The sequence below is a fragment of the Euleptes europaea genome, chromosome 4, assembly GCF_029931775.1.
Source record: "Euleptes europaea isolate rEulEur1 chromosome 4, rEulEur1.hap1, whole genome shotgun sequence".
NCBI lineage: Eukaryota > Metazoa > Chordata > Lepidosauria > Squamata > Sphaerodactylidae > Euleptes > Euleptes europaea.
In genome coordinates this window covers 102,697,048-102,713,577 of record NC_079315.1, presented here as the reverse complement: position 1 = coordinate 102,713,577, position 16,530 = coordinate 102,697,048, and the positions used below count along the sequence as shown (strand labels likewise).

The 16,530-nt window shown below is 42.8% G+C and overlaps 2 protein-coding genes across 2 annotated transcripts in view; one reads left to right on the top strand and one right to left on the bottom strand.

The window, feature by feature from the left end:
- The window catches only part of RIMOC1 (RAB7A interacting MON1-CCZ1 complex subunit 1), a 144,620-nt gene that overhangs the window by 40,435 nt on the left and 87,655 nt on the right, over positions 1 to 16,530 (top strand). The gene's annotated exons all lie outside the window — the stretch shown is intronic.
- The window catches only part of OXCT1 (3-oxoacid CoA-transferase 1), a 90,853-nt gene that overhangs the window by 973 nt on the left and 73,350 nt on the right, over positions 1 to 16,530 (bottom strand). Inside the window, exons 15-17 of the mRNA XM_056848281.1 lie at positions 7,174 to 7,263; positions 3,458 to 3,538; positions 1,464 to 1,565 (exon numbers count right to left, since the gene is read on the bottom strand). Of these exons, the coding sequence (XP_056704259.1) occupies positions 1,464 to 1,565; positions 3,458 to 3,538; positions 7,174 to 7,263 (273 nt within the window). The remainder of the gene's footprint in view (positions 1 to 1,463; positions 1,566 to 3,457; positions 3,539 to 7,173; positions 7,264 to 16,530) is intronic.

The window sequence follows — 16,530 nt, the reverse complement described above, 5'->3', positions numbered from 1 at the left end:
GTCATCCAGTCCAACCTGCTGCACAATGCAGGAATTTCACAACTACCTCCCCCACACACCCCCAGTGAACCCTACTCCATGCCCAGAAGATGGCCAAGATGCCCTCCCTCTCATGAACTGCTTAAGGTCATAGAATCAGCATTGCTGACAGATGGCCATCTAGCCTGTTTAAAAACCTCCAAGGAAGAAGAGCTTACCACCTCCCAAGGAAGCCTGTTCCACTGAGGAACTGCTCTGTTAGAAAATTCTTCCTAATGTCTCTAGACGGAAACTTTTTTGATTTAATTTCAACTCGTTGGTTCTGGTCCAACCCCTGCATACTTTTAAAGAGGCCTTGGGGAATGAGGAGGTGGACAAACTACAGCCAGGGGTGGCACAGTCGGGCTGGGGGACAATTGGTTGTGGAGGTTGCCACCCGCACCAAATATATCTGCTGCCTATGTCAAAAGCCGCAGGTTGCTATATTTAGAGCAAGCCCTGGCTTTTAGACACTGCTGGATCCTCTTGAAGTTCAGAAAATAACATTCCCAGAACTTCTCAGGTTTTTCCCCCTCTTTGAAACAAGCCAACCACCTGTTGATTGCTTAAAGCAAGTATTCTCTTCATTCTGCTTTTAATCAGGAGAGTGGGAATGGTTTCGACAATGCCCCATTTCCGGAAAGCCTACAGGGGTCAACTGAAGACCTACAACATTATATTCCACTCCTAAAAGGATGAGAAATTGGCCATCGTATAAGACAGACATTACTTGTAAGGCTGAAGGATTTGTTGTACAAGTTGCTGAAAGTCAGGAGTCTGTAATTTCAGCTTGTTAAAGGGCAAAGATGACAAATTGGTTTTATTTGAAGCTGGCTAGACTATTCACATTATTGTTTTACTTTTGACCAATTGTGTTTGTAATCTTGCAGTGGCTTTAGCTACACAATAAAATTTGACATTTAGAAGAAAATAAGCCTAAATATTATCACAGTATGCAGAAGTTGCACTATTTCAAACCCTTTTTTTTTTTTTTACTGGAAGCAATTTCTTAGCAAGTTCAATCATGGGGGAAAATTTTGCTGACTAAATGTGGCTGCTTGTAAAATTCTGTAAAATAAACATTAATAGAAGGGCCTAATTATAATACAAGGAACAGTTTAAGCAGCTAATTACATAGCCTCACAAGTTCCTTTTGCTTGATTTCCTTGTGCTCCAAAAGCCATTTAGAACTAAGGAATCAAATGCTGCCAATCATGTAGAACCCGTTTTTGTAAACAAAGGCTTTTTCATGTTTTGTTTCCAGATTCACCAGGAACATTCCCTCCAGAAGATCCTCCACTAGCTTTTTGTATGGTCAGTATAGGCACATCATAGGCAGAAAACTGGTTACCCCTTTCCAGATGGGGAATGTCATTTGCCTGTTTATCAAGCTACTTCCTGAGACATAAGCGGGCTACAGTTAATCAAACGAACAAGTGACTTACGGCAAATTCACAGCCGGTGATATTCTTGATATCGTCCACAGACTGGCCTTCCCAGATTTCAATCAAAGTCAACCCCTTTTTCTTATCCACGTCAAAAACAGCCTATGGGATTAAGATTGTTGGTTAATAGTTTTGAACTAAAAGAAGAATAAGGGAAGCCATACCAATTAAAGCAGAAGGATGCAGCCAGTGTTTGAACTGGTAAGTACCAATTCCTGATGCATACTGACTCTCTTCATCCACATTTGGGGTGTGTGTGTGGCTCAGTATCTGCTTGGCGTGCAGATTCTAGAGCTGTGTCATTTCTGCAGCTATTTACTGAATGGAGGGAACTTCAAGGGGCGAGACAATACCAAAAAAACTTTCCTCTCCAGGCCCTTCCTCTGCTCATTTCAAAATATTGCCTTGACCCTTAGAAACCTTGCAGAAGTGAGGCTAAGAGTGGCTGATGCACTGAGTTTCTTGGGGGTTCTTCTATGGACAAGTACCAGCAACTGTGGTGTAAATTTGGTGTCTCTAACTTAAAAATAGCCCCCCAGACAACTTCCCCATAGCCTATAATGGAGCCAAATGATTTCATATTCCTGAATCAAATCCAAATACCATTGGAATTTAGGGATATCAGAAATACTGATATTTTTCGGCTCCAATATACCCAAACCCCCCCCCCCATTTTCATGCACACCCCTAATCAGCAGTGGCTTCGCAGCTATCCTAATCCCCACAAACATCTTGCTAATGCTTGAAGGGCTCTTGAAGGCATCATGAGATTTTGGCGCTGGAACTGACAGCCCATTAAAACAAAAACTGGAGTCATCTATTCTTCTTTGGAAAATGTCTGGCTTCAGTTCCCAGCCTGTGTTACTCCAAAGCCATCCAGCTGAAGTAAGCCATCAGATTCTAGAATACATGGTTTGATGGGTGATGCAGTGGATTTCCTTAGGGGTGATATGGGACGTTCCTAACTTTGAGCGGTGACTGGGAGGGGAGAGGACAGAAAAGAAAGGAGGTGCTCACTCATTTTCTGGGGCAGGTTGAAATCTCAACCTTTCCCTTGTTATTGAACATGACCATAGCTGTAATTAATGGCCTGCCATTTGTATGACCCAGTCTGTATAACCAGCCTGTCAAAAAGCCTGGTTTAAAAAAAAAGTAAAGGTCCCCTGTGCAAGCACCAGGTCATTCCTGACCCATGAAGTGACATCACATCTTGACGTTTACTAGGTAGACTTTGTTTATGGGGTGGTTTGCCAGTGCCTTCCCCAGTCATCTTCCCTTTACCCCCAGAAAGCTGGGTACTCACTTTACCGACCTCAGAAGGATGGAAGGCTGAGTCAACCTTGAGCCGGCTACCTGAACCTGACTTCCGTCGGGATCGAACTCAGGTCGTAAGCAGAGCTTGGACTGCAGTACTGCAGCTTACCACTCTGCACCACGGGGCTCCTGGGCATTTCTTTAAAAGGAAGGGCCAGTCTCCCAAAGAGAACCTGGATATAAGCATCTAAGGGTTTGCCTCGGGCCCCTCAACTTGAATCTGGTCAACCATCAAATTTTCTGTGTGTTCCCCTCCCCCTAGCAGCCCCTTTAAACTTCGGGAAAAGTTATTGTAGGACTCACATGAACTAAAAGCCACACAGTAAAATGACAGTAAAAGGTCCCCTGTGCTAGCACTGGGTCATTCCTGACAGTAAGTAGGGGGAAACTGTACTCCCTTCCCCCATTCGCAAATATAGCTCCACTGATGGAAAACTGAGAAGGAAAAACTGCATTTGCTTCCTGTTCCTTGCAGCAGCTGCCCCCCCCCCCACAGCTGTTTGTCTTCAATTGTCCTCCAGAATAATTTTTCCAGTGGTCACAAAATACTGCTAGAGGGAAGGGAATACTGGAAGGATTCACATCTGGCTGCACTGGATCCGAACCCTATGAAGATATTGCAAAGCTAACAAGCGCACCCACCCTGGTATCTTAGATGAAACAGAAGTAAAAATAGCTACCTTTTCCGTAATGATGCGATTCACACACTGCTTCCCGGTAATTGGCAAAGTGCAGCTGTCCAAAATTTTATGGGCATTGCCCTAGAGCAAAACCAAAAACAAGTACCAGTTGAATGTTCTGAATTTCAAGAAAGCGGGTTTAACTTTATAAAGGTATGCTTTCATTCACTGCTCAGATATTCTGGGGTCGCATGTGATATGGACGAGAACTCGCGGACTTCCCAACTATAGGTTGCTCAACAGTTAAGGCTTCTGTCAACTGCTATGCTATGTTTCTTAAGCAACTAGACCAAGACTCATCAATCTGATCTCCCTAATTCCTGACATTCCTGGACTTGTTCTTACTAACATCCATGCCATCTAGCATTAGTGGTTACTCTGTACAGAACAATCAAGTGAGGTGGATAAATTCTATGGTTTCTTCCCATACTGGTGATGCTTCCCCGGGGAAGCAGCAAAAAGCAGTTGCCTAAATAATCCCTCTGCACTGTAAGAGTGGACCACCTAAAACTGCTACCTGTCCATTCAATTACTCTGGTTTATTAATAAAAAAGTAAGGAAAGTTAACCTTGAGTTCATACACATTACATTTTTCAGGAATTTTAATATTTAAATTTTCCAGTGGCATTGCCTAGGTAATTGGTTCCCAACTTTTTTGGTACGGGGACTCACAAGTTCAAATTCACTTGGTATGGTGACCCCATTGATCTATTGTCACATGAATTTTGGACCATGCGTTTTTGGCAGCCACTGCTTTTCATGCGTTTCAACTGCAAGATTGCCTATTTTATAACCGTTACTTGAGTTACCCAAGCAGAAATTGACTTAACGCACCTATTAATGTGGAATTTGTTGAAATATTGATTGCACTTACAAAGTTAGTCACAGTTTTGCTCATGCAAATGTAAGAACACAACTCTCTGATCACAGGTTATGCACAATCCTAGGCATGTCTACTCAAGAAGTAAGTCTCTGTATTCAGCATTCTGAATGTAGCCTGAATCTGGATGCAAAGATCTATGAGCCAATATACAATGCTGCACTCGTTTAGAATACCAGAATATACCTTTTATATCTGTTAACAGCCTGAAGAGTTTTGGGAACAACTTTTTACCCTTCAGATTTTACGGTACTTCCAATGTTTTCTTTGCATTTGTACATTTCAAAAAGGAGCTCAGAAGAGTGTTATGTATTTTTATAGTAGAGATGGTTGTTTTTAAATTCTTGTTCATCACTGAAGGATAAGTGTGTCTATTCTCTCATTTAGTGCATGTATTCTCTAATTCTTTAAGGAATGATTTCTCAAACATTCCTTTTGTGTGAGTGTTTTGGACTGAAAGCAACTGTTGGATTTTAATTTGTATCAGCTGAGATCTACATCTCTCATTCAAGGCAGCTAGGTTGCTCAAGGAATACGACGGATCTTAAGGAAAAACAGTTGGAACACCAATGACAATATTGCTGTATTGGTTATGTTCAAAGACCTTCCAGGTTTCAGTCCCAGGCACAGTAACGATTTATCTGTGCTATTTTTAAGAAAAGTGTTCATCAACCCATCAGGTATACTTTTAAGGTCATGTAATATCTCCTCTGAGCATCCTGCAGAGATTGAAATACACAGGCTTTGGGGAAGAGAGATGGCTTTTAAGATAGCTGCCATAACCCCAGGAACTGATGCATTACAGAATGCTGAAGTTAAAGGTTATCTCACTGCCACCCGTTATTACAGCAGTGGTTAAAACCTAACCACAGCCATATCTACAGAAAACTATCAAAATTGGAAGGGAAGGATCAGCGAACACCAGGACTTCACAAACAGCACGGCAATCTCCCAAGAGAGGTGGAAGTGGTTATGTTCTTATCCTCGTCCCCAACTTCCGTGCCAGTCCAATGTCTGTGAATGCTTTATCTGCGCAGAGGGCCAATGTCTTATTTTTTATTATTTCTAAAATGTCCATTGTGCGTTCCTGATCCACAAGGCTCTCGAAGCAGACCTACCCTCACTGGTCTGTTTGCTTCCCTGTATAATCTGTACTCACTGATATTTTTGAGGGCCTCCGGAATACTGCTAATTCCTCAGATGTGTCTGTGCCAGCACAGACGGACCAAAATGGTATAATTATGTGACCTCAGCCGTACAAGATCTGTTTCTCAATGATCAGAGCCTCCAAGGGCCCTCGTGCAAAGACCCTCCTCTTCACACCAACAAGGCCCAACTCAAACACTGTATGAAAATTAATCCTACGACTTCCCACTCCATGGGCTCCCAAGGTTGACCAGCAATCCTGGAATTCTGCCCCCCAAGCCCACCCCCCTCTCAGCAGCCCTGGCATTGTGGTGTCCTATGTTGCCACAATAAACATCTGCATTCCAGAATACGCAAGCAGGGACAATTATTGGTATATTTAAAAAATGTGTAGGCCGCCACTCCAGACCTGCTCAAAGGAGCATACAACCAAAACAAAACAAAAAGGACAATAAATCCAGTCAATTGGGGGGGGGGAACAATAATTAGAACAAGATTAGTCAATAAAATAATTTAGAATAATAAAATAATTTAAGACCAAATCAATAAACCATGCCCATAAAAGCACATACAATAAATAGAGCCGTCTGTACTCCTGATATACAGGTACCTACTACAACATAAGTGGATTTTGCTGTTTACTCTAATGGGTGCTGAGGTAACACAGGAAAGCTTTGGAACTCAAATCAGTACTTCTTCTGCCACCTTGAAGGCCATTCATTCATAACATGGTCAACGCACAAAAGCTATTCAGAACTGCCTCAGGATGGTAGTCGTTCCATAAGAAAAACCATTTGTCTACCATACAGATAAGCTTCCAAAGCAGTCCTACAAGATTTCTCTCCATGTCCCTACCAACCATGTGGTTGGCAGCTTAGAGAGACTAGCCACACACAGTGACTTGTCATTGATAGCAGATAAAGGGCACTAAAATGGCCAACTGGCTACAATGGACACTACTACTTCCAAGGTTATGAAACATAGCTTGGATGGGGGTCAAGAGTTAAAAGGCATTTATCTGCATTGAGAGAGTTGGCAGTTGCTTAATAAATGCTAGAGCATGGATATTGTCTAGGGCTGGCACCGCTTGCTTACTTCTTTGCCTGCTTAATGCTTTCTCAACCCATGCATTTGCAAATCGGATATTCCAGCAACACTAAACTAGCAATGCTTTTTTTCTTCAAGGGAAAAATGATCACATAAAAGATGCCTTAGGAAGAGGAACCAGGAAGTAATGTACAATTGATAGCAATACTGTCAATTCTAAGCGCTGACACTTAAAAGCACCCTTTCCCGTGGACTTCGCAACTAACGCTAGAACTTTCACACAGTGCTCAAAGTGTGCTAGGAACTCTACAGAACATAGAAGTGACCTGACCTTTCTCTGAAGGTTGGGCAGCGTACAGTAAATTAACAAGGCAATGATGGGGCAAAAGGCAACAAACTGCAGGATAGTAAGCAAGCAGAAGGCACAGGTAAAGTTCAGTAAAAGCTTTGTTGAAGACAAGAGATTCAGAGGAGGCGTAGGAATTGGCTCAACCAAGAGAGAAGGAGACGGCTTGTTCCACAGAGCTTGACACAAGGCGGAGACTGGTGGAGGAGGGAAAAGCCCAAGGAGGCAAGCGGAAAAGCTTCAGCTGAGGCAATATTTTCAGTCTCAAGAAATCAGAATGGAGATACCAAATTTTACCTTGGCCGAGTGCTCCATGGTGACCACAACTTTGGTTCTTGCGCTGGACACCAAGTCCATGGCGCCACCCATTCCTTTCACCATCTTGCCCTAAAAACACATTTTTAAAGAGGGTTTTAGACAAAAAAAACTATAAACAATTTTTTTTGTTAAGAACAGCCTGAAGCTCTTGCCTTTCGAAGTCTGAAAACACACCTTAAAATCTGTAAAAAAAAAGACATAAAAAAGATAAAGGTAAAAGGTCCCCTGTGCAAGCATCCCGACGTTTTCTAGGCAGACTTTATTTACGGGGTGGTTTTGCCAGTGCCTTCCCCAGTCATCTTCCCTTTACCCCCAGCAAGCTGGGTACTCGTTTTACCGACCTCAGAAGGATGGAAGGCTGAGTCAACCTCGAGCCGGCTACCTGAAACCAACTTCCGTTGGGATCAACCTCAGGTCGTGAGCAGAGCTTGGACTGCAGTACTGCAGCTTACCACTCTGTGCCACGGGGCAGAAGACATAGACTTAAGCAAATATATACCAAACTGGCTTTTCCTGAATTATTAATTTTTAATACGAATGTATCCCTTTATGTACAAGAAGTGCTTCACAAGCGTATCTCCATCATCTTCACATAAATAATTCAACTTCCCATTCACATATGGGGTAGGGGGGGTGATTGGCCAGAAACAAATGCTATAGCTCATAAGAACCAATCATGTTTCTGCCCCAGGTAACATTTAGCATGAAAAATGCATGTTGCATTGGGTGGGAAGTTTTCCTACCCTGCAAAGCAGCTGTTCAGAAAGTAAGGGAGAGGGAACTTGCCTAATTACGGCTCTAAATAGTAAAAGGTTCACATCACACATTCATCAGGGTTGTGAATTAGGGTTGCCAATTCCAAGTTGCAAAATTCCTGGAGACTTGGGGGTGGTACCTGAGGAAGGCAGAGTTTGTGGAGAGAAGGGAGTTCAGCAGGGATCTGACGCTACAGAGTTCCCCCCTACAATGCTGCCACGGCCTCCTGAGGAACTGATATTTGTAGTCTGGAGATAAATTGTCATTCCAGGAAAACTCCAGCCTCCACCTGGAGGTTGGCGGCCCTCTGAATCCCACTCTCCATTATAAAGATTCTGCATTGAACAACTGGCCTTCGCTGAGGATCTAAAAATATCCAACAGCAGGACAGAAATATGTTACTAGACTATCATACCAGCTTCTAGGTTTATGTATTCAAGTCTCAGAGTTTGGATATTTTCTACAAGATTAGAGATTTTAATGGAACATTCGATGACATTTGCGACAGAAATAAAACAGGCACCTGGTAAAGTGCAGTAAAAGCGCCAATTATATACTTATTTATTTACTAAAATATTTACAATGCGCCATTTCTCCAGGCATTCAAGATGGCTAAGCCAATGGCATTGGGCAGAGATTACAACGAAGCAGAGAATAAAGGGCAACCCTAAAACAAAAGCCAGTCTGCAAAGAATCTATTGCAATACATCTGCCTCTGCTCCCCTGAATGATTCAGCAGAGCCACGCTACAGGAGGCCTCAAGTAAGGGCCACCTGAAATGAAACAGATTTTCAAGCTCTCCTGAACACAGTGAGGGCATCGTTTCAGCCTCTTCTAGAAAGCCATTCCACAGAATCAGTACAAAGAGCAAAACAGGCTGAGAGAGAAAAGAAGGGAAGCACTGTGAGAAGAACGTGGCCAGAGGTTCACAACTGTTTCACGGATTCATACATGGAGATGCAGTCCATCAAATACATGAATCCCAGGTTGTGAAGAGACACCAACCTGGATGGCCCAGGCTAGCCTGATCGCATCAGATGTCAGAAGCTAATCAAGGTAGGCCCTCGTTAGTCCTTGGATGGGAGACCACCAAGAAAGCCCAGGGCTGCTATGCGGAGGCAGGCAAAGGCAAACCCACCTGTTTGTCTCTTGCCTTGACAAGCCTGTGGGGTCACCACTAGTCAGCTGAGACTTGATGGCACTTTACTTACACACCTTGTGAGGTAGGTGGGGCTGAGAGAGTTCGGAGAGAACTGTGACTAGCCCAAGGTCACCCAGCAGGCTTCATGTGCAGCAGTGGGGAAACAAACCCGGTTCTCCAGATCTGCCGCTCTTAACCACAACACCATGCTGGTTCTCAGAACTGCACACAGTATTCCAAATGAGGCTGCACCACAGATCTATACAAGAGCATTATAATATTGGCTGTTTTATATTTTCAATCCTTGTCCAAGGAGGGCAGGATAGAAATTTAATAACAACAACAACAATTCCTTTCCTAATAATCTCCAACACAGAGTTTGCCTCCTGTTTATTTTATTAAAATCAAGAACACCACTTAATTCTGAAGAAATATCTGAAGAAGTGAGCTGTGACTCCCAAAAAAGTTCATACCCTGCCAGAAATTTTGTTAGTCTTTAAGGTGCTACTGGACTCTTGCTCTTTTCTACTGCTGCAGACAAACATGGCTACCCATTAGGATTAATTTTATATAAGCAGGGTAACTTTTGCCATACCGTGCACGATGTTTTCTCAGCATAAGCAAGCTCACCATAAGGATTGGTCCTACTGTGAGGAAGGTCTCCATGGCTGGTACCAAAGGTAAGCAGGATGAGCAGATGCTGTGGTTCAGACCCATGACTCTCAAACGAGAACCAGCACCACCATTCTGGGTCTTTCTCAGTAAGAAACCTAGCCAGGCTAGAGAAAGCAAGCTCTGCCTCTAACCTGACCAAGCAAGAGTGCATCATCACAGGAGATTCTGGAATGCTCTCCCAATTCAGTCTCCACTCTCCTCCATCCTCACTAGCTTTGCTCCTCTTAGAAGGTCTTTCCTACCCAAAGTTACCCAAAGATTCCCAGAGGCTGGGGCTGGCTTTGAAGATTCCCACATAGCACCAGCACTCCTGGAAGCAAACGTGTCACCATCACAACATAGCATGGTGCAGCCTTATACTGAATCGGACCATCAAGGTCAGTATCGTCCACTCATCATGGCAGCAGCTCTTCAAGGTCTCAGACAGGACTTTCACATCACTTTGCTGGCTGGTCCCTTTAACTGGAGATGCCGGGACTTGAACCTGGGACTTTCTGCATGCACAGCAGAGGCTCTTCCACCGAGCCACAGCCCCTCAGGGAACCCAAATAAAAACATTCAGAAATGAGGCTGCTAGTTAACTAAACTCGGCTCTGCAACATGTACTGGTACCCAAAGGTGTTAAATGAGATTCTATTTATACTTTCCTTCCATCGAAAGAGCTCACAAGGCTTAAAAATAACTGCATGGAAACCAGCGTTCAGCAATATGTTACTTTTTTGCAGGTTTAGAAATCATTACAGTTATCAACAACTAACAGCAAGGAAACAGTGGATGATTTTCTATTCCTCCCTGTGATAATATGTTTCAAATATACGTTTACTGTAAAATTTAATAAGGAACATTATTAATAACCACTGCCCAGAACAGCACATTACTGCAAGTTCATTTAAAAAGAAAAAAGATAACAGCCTGTCCTTTTCCAGTACTGTGTTTTCCATTTTTCCCCCAATGGAAAAAAAGAGCATGTGTTGGACTAGAGTGACGATGAATTGGCCTGAAAATATATTTATTCTGTAATTTTCTCTCCCATTGATTGCAGGCCTCAAAAATGGGACAATTACAAGATTATTGTCATCTCCTATGCCAGTTCAGACAGCTAGATTAGGTTTACCAAAGGGGAAAAGAGAGGAAGAGGAAAAGAAAGACCAAAGGAATGCTAGGAAAATGCCAAAATGGTATTTTCTCTACAGAATTACTAAAAGTAGCAGTATAATGGCGGCTGGTTAAAGAGCCTTACCACCTGACGCACACTAAACAATACATGCCAGTGCATATACATGCCAGGTCAGAAAATTAATAAAGGAGAATGTAAATTAAATGAAATATTTCCATTTCACATGAAGCTGCCTTATACTGAATCAGACCCATTATACTGAATCAGTCCATCAAAGTCAGCATTGTCTACTCAGATCTGCAGCAGCTCTCCAGGGTCTCAGGCCGAGGTCTTTCACATCACCTGCTTACCTAGTCCCTTTAACTGGAGATGCTGGGGACTGAACCTGGGACCTTCTGCATGCTAAGCAGATGCTCCACCGCTGAGCCAGAGTCCTTTCCCAATCTGTTCCTACATCCTCAATGCAATAGCTCTAGCTCATTGGTCATGGCAGCTACCATGACAATTCTTTAAAAAAAGCAAAGCTAGGTAGGTGTGATCTTGTAAATAAACCAGTCCTGTGGGTCTTGGAGATGGGGGAATGAGAGAGGATTTGTCTCTGCAGGTAACAGTAAAGGGCTGCCCAGGATGCTTTGGAAAGAAGGTAAACTGCTGATCACAACCTATTTAAGTAGCATTTGCTAGATCTGTGCTGATAACCACAAAGATTGTATAGTATTTGGTCAGAGTAGAAGCTGGGAAACCTTAACTCAAATACCCTTCTGAAATGAAGTTCAGTGAATGACCTTGAGCTGGTCAATTTCTCCCTGTTATATCTACCTCACAGAACTCATGTGAGGATAATATCAGGGAGGGGGAGAGACCATGGCTTGGATCCTACCCAACATGAATAGAACTGTTCTGCATTAACCATAACTTGCCCACTGCTGTCCTCCCACTATTATATGCCCTGAAATTTTGCCCCTGCAGGGGACTCTACCCCCAGGTATACTTGTAGGGATTGAAGTGGAAACCGGCAGTGTGAGGGGAGGGGGGAAGGTGAAAATCATACTCCCACTCTTCCACACAGAAGTACACACCATGAACAGAAGTTTGTGGGCTTCCTAGAGGCACCTGGTTGGCCACTGTGTGAACAGACTGCTGGACTTGATGGGCCTTGGTCTGATCCAGCATGGCCTTTCTTATGTTCTTATGTTCAGAAAGGGACATTAGAATTCATGCCCACATAACTCCCCTAAACTCCCTTTAGGAAGGGCAGGTTGGAGAAATCATTGATAGATAATGTGTGTATGTGTCCCACTTGTGACCAGCAGCTACAACCTAAAAAAACTGTATGGGTAGTTCTCTTTGAGCAAAGAGGGGAAAGAAAAACTACCATGAGAACCTTACAAAGACTTAGTTGATCACAACCAAGCCTCTCTAAAGCTACTTTTGCCCCAAACTGTGAAATTAAGGAGCGGGGGGAGAAGAAGGGGAAGAAGCAGAAGGTTAGTTTTTATATGCCGACTTACTCTACCACTTAAGAATCAAACCGGCTTACAATCACCTTCCCTTCCCCTCCCCACAACAGACACCTTGTGAGGTAGGTGGAGCTGAGAGAGTGTGACTAGCCCAAGGTCACCCAGCTGGCTTCATGTGTAGGAGTGGCGAAACAAATCCAGTTCACCAGATTAGCCTCCGCTGCTCAAGTGGAGGAGTGGGGAATCAAACCCGGTTCTCCAGATCAGAGTCCACCACTCCAAACCACTGCTCTTAACCACTACACCATGCTGGCTTCGTTCACAGTATTAAAGTCTTAATATCTTGGCTGACACTGACCTCTACAGACAGAGAAACAAATGGAAGTGTTATAATATCTGACTTAGCATTTCTTGTGGCTTCAGTGAAAAAAAATTAAGCGAAGATCATTTGACATAACCAAAGAGCAACCCAAGGGCAACCAAATGTCAGCACTGCTAGTTATAACACTCTCTCTCAAATGTTAGTAAGCCAAATGCTGCACATTAAGATATTAATAAGCACTTCTGTAATTTTAAAACACTGAAAATATTTTTAGCATAAAGACTCACAAGGAGGGCATAATGACATGCACAAGGAAACCAGCCATCAATAAAACACCTTTAAAAGCAGCAGTAAAAGTCAATCAGCCCAGGATCAAAGATAGGTGTTACAGCTTGCTTAAAAGAAAAGAACAAAAGTCAAATAATTCAGATAAGCAATGAGGGAACTCTGAAAAGCATTATAAAAATGATTTCTGTCCAGGATAAATAGCTTCTAGACCCAAACATCAAACACAAGCCATTTCTGAAGGGAGAAAAAATGTTACCAACAACTTCATATGCTAACTTCAGAAGTTTTTTCCAAAACTGTTTTTTGGGATTCATCAACCATTTCCCCCAAGGCATCTCTGTCACTGGTTCGATGCTTTATTTGATCTTCACTGTATTAGCAAGACCAGTATTTATGGTACTAATATTCATAAATCCATGGGAGACTTCATCCATCACATTTTGTCAGTCCTCTATTCTGTTACCCCCTCCGTTCTTAAAGTGAGATATTCAACAGCTCAAAGCTATTTTACCAATATACCATTAGTCAAAGAAACTACATTTATGCATAACATTTGAGACTTCCTTCCCCTCTCCCCCCAAGAAAAGCAACAAAATTCTTTGCAAAACATACTTATGATGCATCGAATCTAGACAATGAAACCCAGTTGCAAAAGAGCTGTGGTACTGCTGTTCCTAAAAGCAATGGTCTCTCACAATCTCCAGTCAAAAACTAAGAAATATCCATACTAATTAGAGCCTCAAATACCATTTTGTACATACAGCTAGTCAATGACAGCTTTTCAAAAGCGATGCACCAGGATAAACAGTAGTAAATTAGGGGAAACATTGTGAACAGTCACGCAAAATCCAAAAACAAGAACAAAAGCTGTATAATAACTTAATTATTATTAAGTAACATCAACTCGTTTCTGACTTACGGTGACCCTATGAATGAATGTCCTGCAAAATGTCCTATCATTAACAGCCTTGCTCAGGTCTTGCAGTCTGAGAGCCATGGCTTCCTTTATAGAGACAATCCATCTCATGTTCCTCTTTCCTTGTTGCCTTCAGTTTTTCCTAGCATTATTGTCTTTTCCAGTGACCCATGTCTTCTCATAATGTGACCAAAGTACGATAGCCCCAGTTTAGTTATTTTAGCTTCTAGGGAGAGTTCAGGCTTTAATTAGCACTACCGAATTGACACAAAACAAGACACCTGTGATAATTTCCTAAGGTTAGACATCACCCGAAAGGATTTTCTGCCACTTTCCTCATTTTGCTGAGGAAGTCCAATAGGAAAAAAATGTTTGAGGAAACAGTAATGTATTTTATTTTACTTCATTTATATCTCACATCTCTACCCTATGGGGAACTGAAGTGGCACACAACATCCTCCTCCTCCACGTTATCCTGAGTATGTCACTAGTATGCTTGTACAAGTGTGGAAATCCAAACCTGGTTCTCCCAGATCTTAGTCCAATACTCTAACCACTATACCATGCTGACTCTCAGAATCAAGGCCTGGGTATAAAATCCACTCAAGCTCATGGCTGCTATGAAGTGTGAGGTAAACTCACTGGAGGATATACTTTTTTATTTTATTTATTTATACCTACTCTTCTACCTGGTAGAAACTCATTTAAATGAACAAGAACAAAGTTTAATTACAAAACACCCCCCAAGGTAACTATTATGATGATGAAGGAGGAGGAAGAAAAGGAGAAGAGTTGGTTTTTATATGCCTACTTTCTCTACCACTTAAGGAAGAATCAAATCAGCTTACAATCACCTTCCTTTCCCCTCCCCTCAACAGACACCCTGTGAGGTAGGTGAGGCTGAGAGAACTCTAAAAGAACTGTGACTAGCCCAAGGTCACCCAACTGGCTTCATGTGTAGGAGTGGGGAAACCAACCGGGTTCATCAGATTAGCGTCTGCCACTCATGTGGAGGAGTGGGGAATCAAACCCAGTTCTCCAATTCAGAGTCCACCGCTCCAAACCACTGCTGTTAACCACTAAACCACGCTGGCTCTCCAGAGATGGGATTTCAGGTTTTAAACTGGGCATGCCAAGGGGGAAAAACATTCCTAGCCAGGTTTATTACAGCATTCTGCAGCAACTTAATTATGCGCTAGACCCAGCAAACCCTGCTAGAATACTGACACCTTTTCACACTCAGTTACCTAGACAGGGGAGCTTCATCAGAGATCTGACACCTATGTGTGTGTTATGTGCTGTCAAGCTGCTTCCAACCTATGGCAACCCTATGAATGAATGTCCTCCAAAACCTCCTATCATTAACAGCCTTGCTCAGGCCTTGTAAGCTGAAGGCCATGGTTTCCTTTATTGAGTCAATCCATCTCATGTTGGTGACACAATAGGAATATACAAACCTATACATATATTTAATCCACACTACTATTAAGCCAGCCCTTCAACCATTCTTCTCTCCCTCTCCCCACTTCAAAGTGTCAAAACCTAATTGTCCAACTCTTAACTCCCTCCTTCCCAGCATTACTTTCAATGGTTGTTTCACAGCACCACTCTCACGGGCTTCTTGTGTGGTTGAGGCAATTTCTGTCGCTCTTCCTGTCAAAACACCCCTGCACGCATTGTCTTTTCGCACTATTTATATCCTAAGGCTTTACAAAGAAGACCTGTAAAACATTTTGGCACAAACACTGATATATCATTAAAATGAAAGAAATGCATGTTGACTTAGCCTGTTCTGTCACGTAGAGAAAATGAGCGGGTCTTGAAGGTGATACAAAACAGAATGTTACCCATCTTTTGACACAAGAATTTTTAGACTTTCCAATTACACAGAACTCTCTCCCAGCCAAAAAAAGAGAAAGAAATTGTATATATAGCTTGCCCTGATCTGGATGGCCCAGGCTAGCCCAATCTCGTCAGATCTCAGAAACTAAGCAGTGTCAACTGGGCTTAGTATTTGGATGGGAGACCACCAAGGAAGTCCAGGGTTGCTATGCAGAGGCAGGTGATGGCAAACCATCTCTGAATATCTCTTGAAAGAAGAAGAGTTGGTTTTTACATGCCGACTTTCTCTACCACTTAAGGCAGAATCAAAACGGCTTACAATCACCTTCCCTTCCCCACAACATACACCCTGTGAAGTAGGTAAGGCTGAGAGAGCTCAAAGAGAACTGCGACTAGTCCAAGGTCACCCAGCTGGCTTCATGTATAGGAGCAGGGAAGCCAACCCAGTTCACCAGATTAGCCTCCACCACTCATGTGGAGGAGTGGGGAATCAAACCTGGTTCTCCAGATCAGAGTCCACTGCTCCAAACCACTGCTCTTAACCCCTACACAACTTTAATATAGGCCTATACAGAGCAGTGCTCTTCAGCAACTTCTTATAGAATTTCAGCAACTTCTTATAGAATTTTCATGTATAAAAAAATAGCACTGGAGACAAAACCAAACTCTAAGGGCCCTACACAGTATGTCCCACAGACAGCAACAACAGTCTCCTAGCACCACCTACTGGGATTTTCATCCCTTGGCTTAATTTATGGCCTCCTTGCTGCCAATCCTTTCTCCCAATGGGTCCAAACAGCCACAGAAAGATTAAGAACT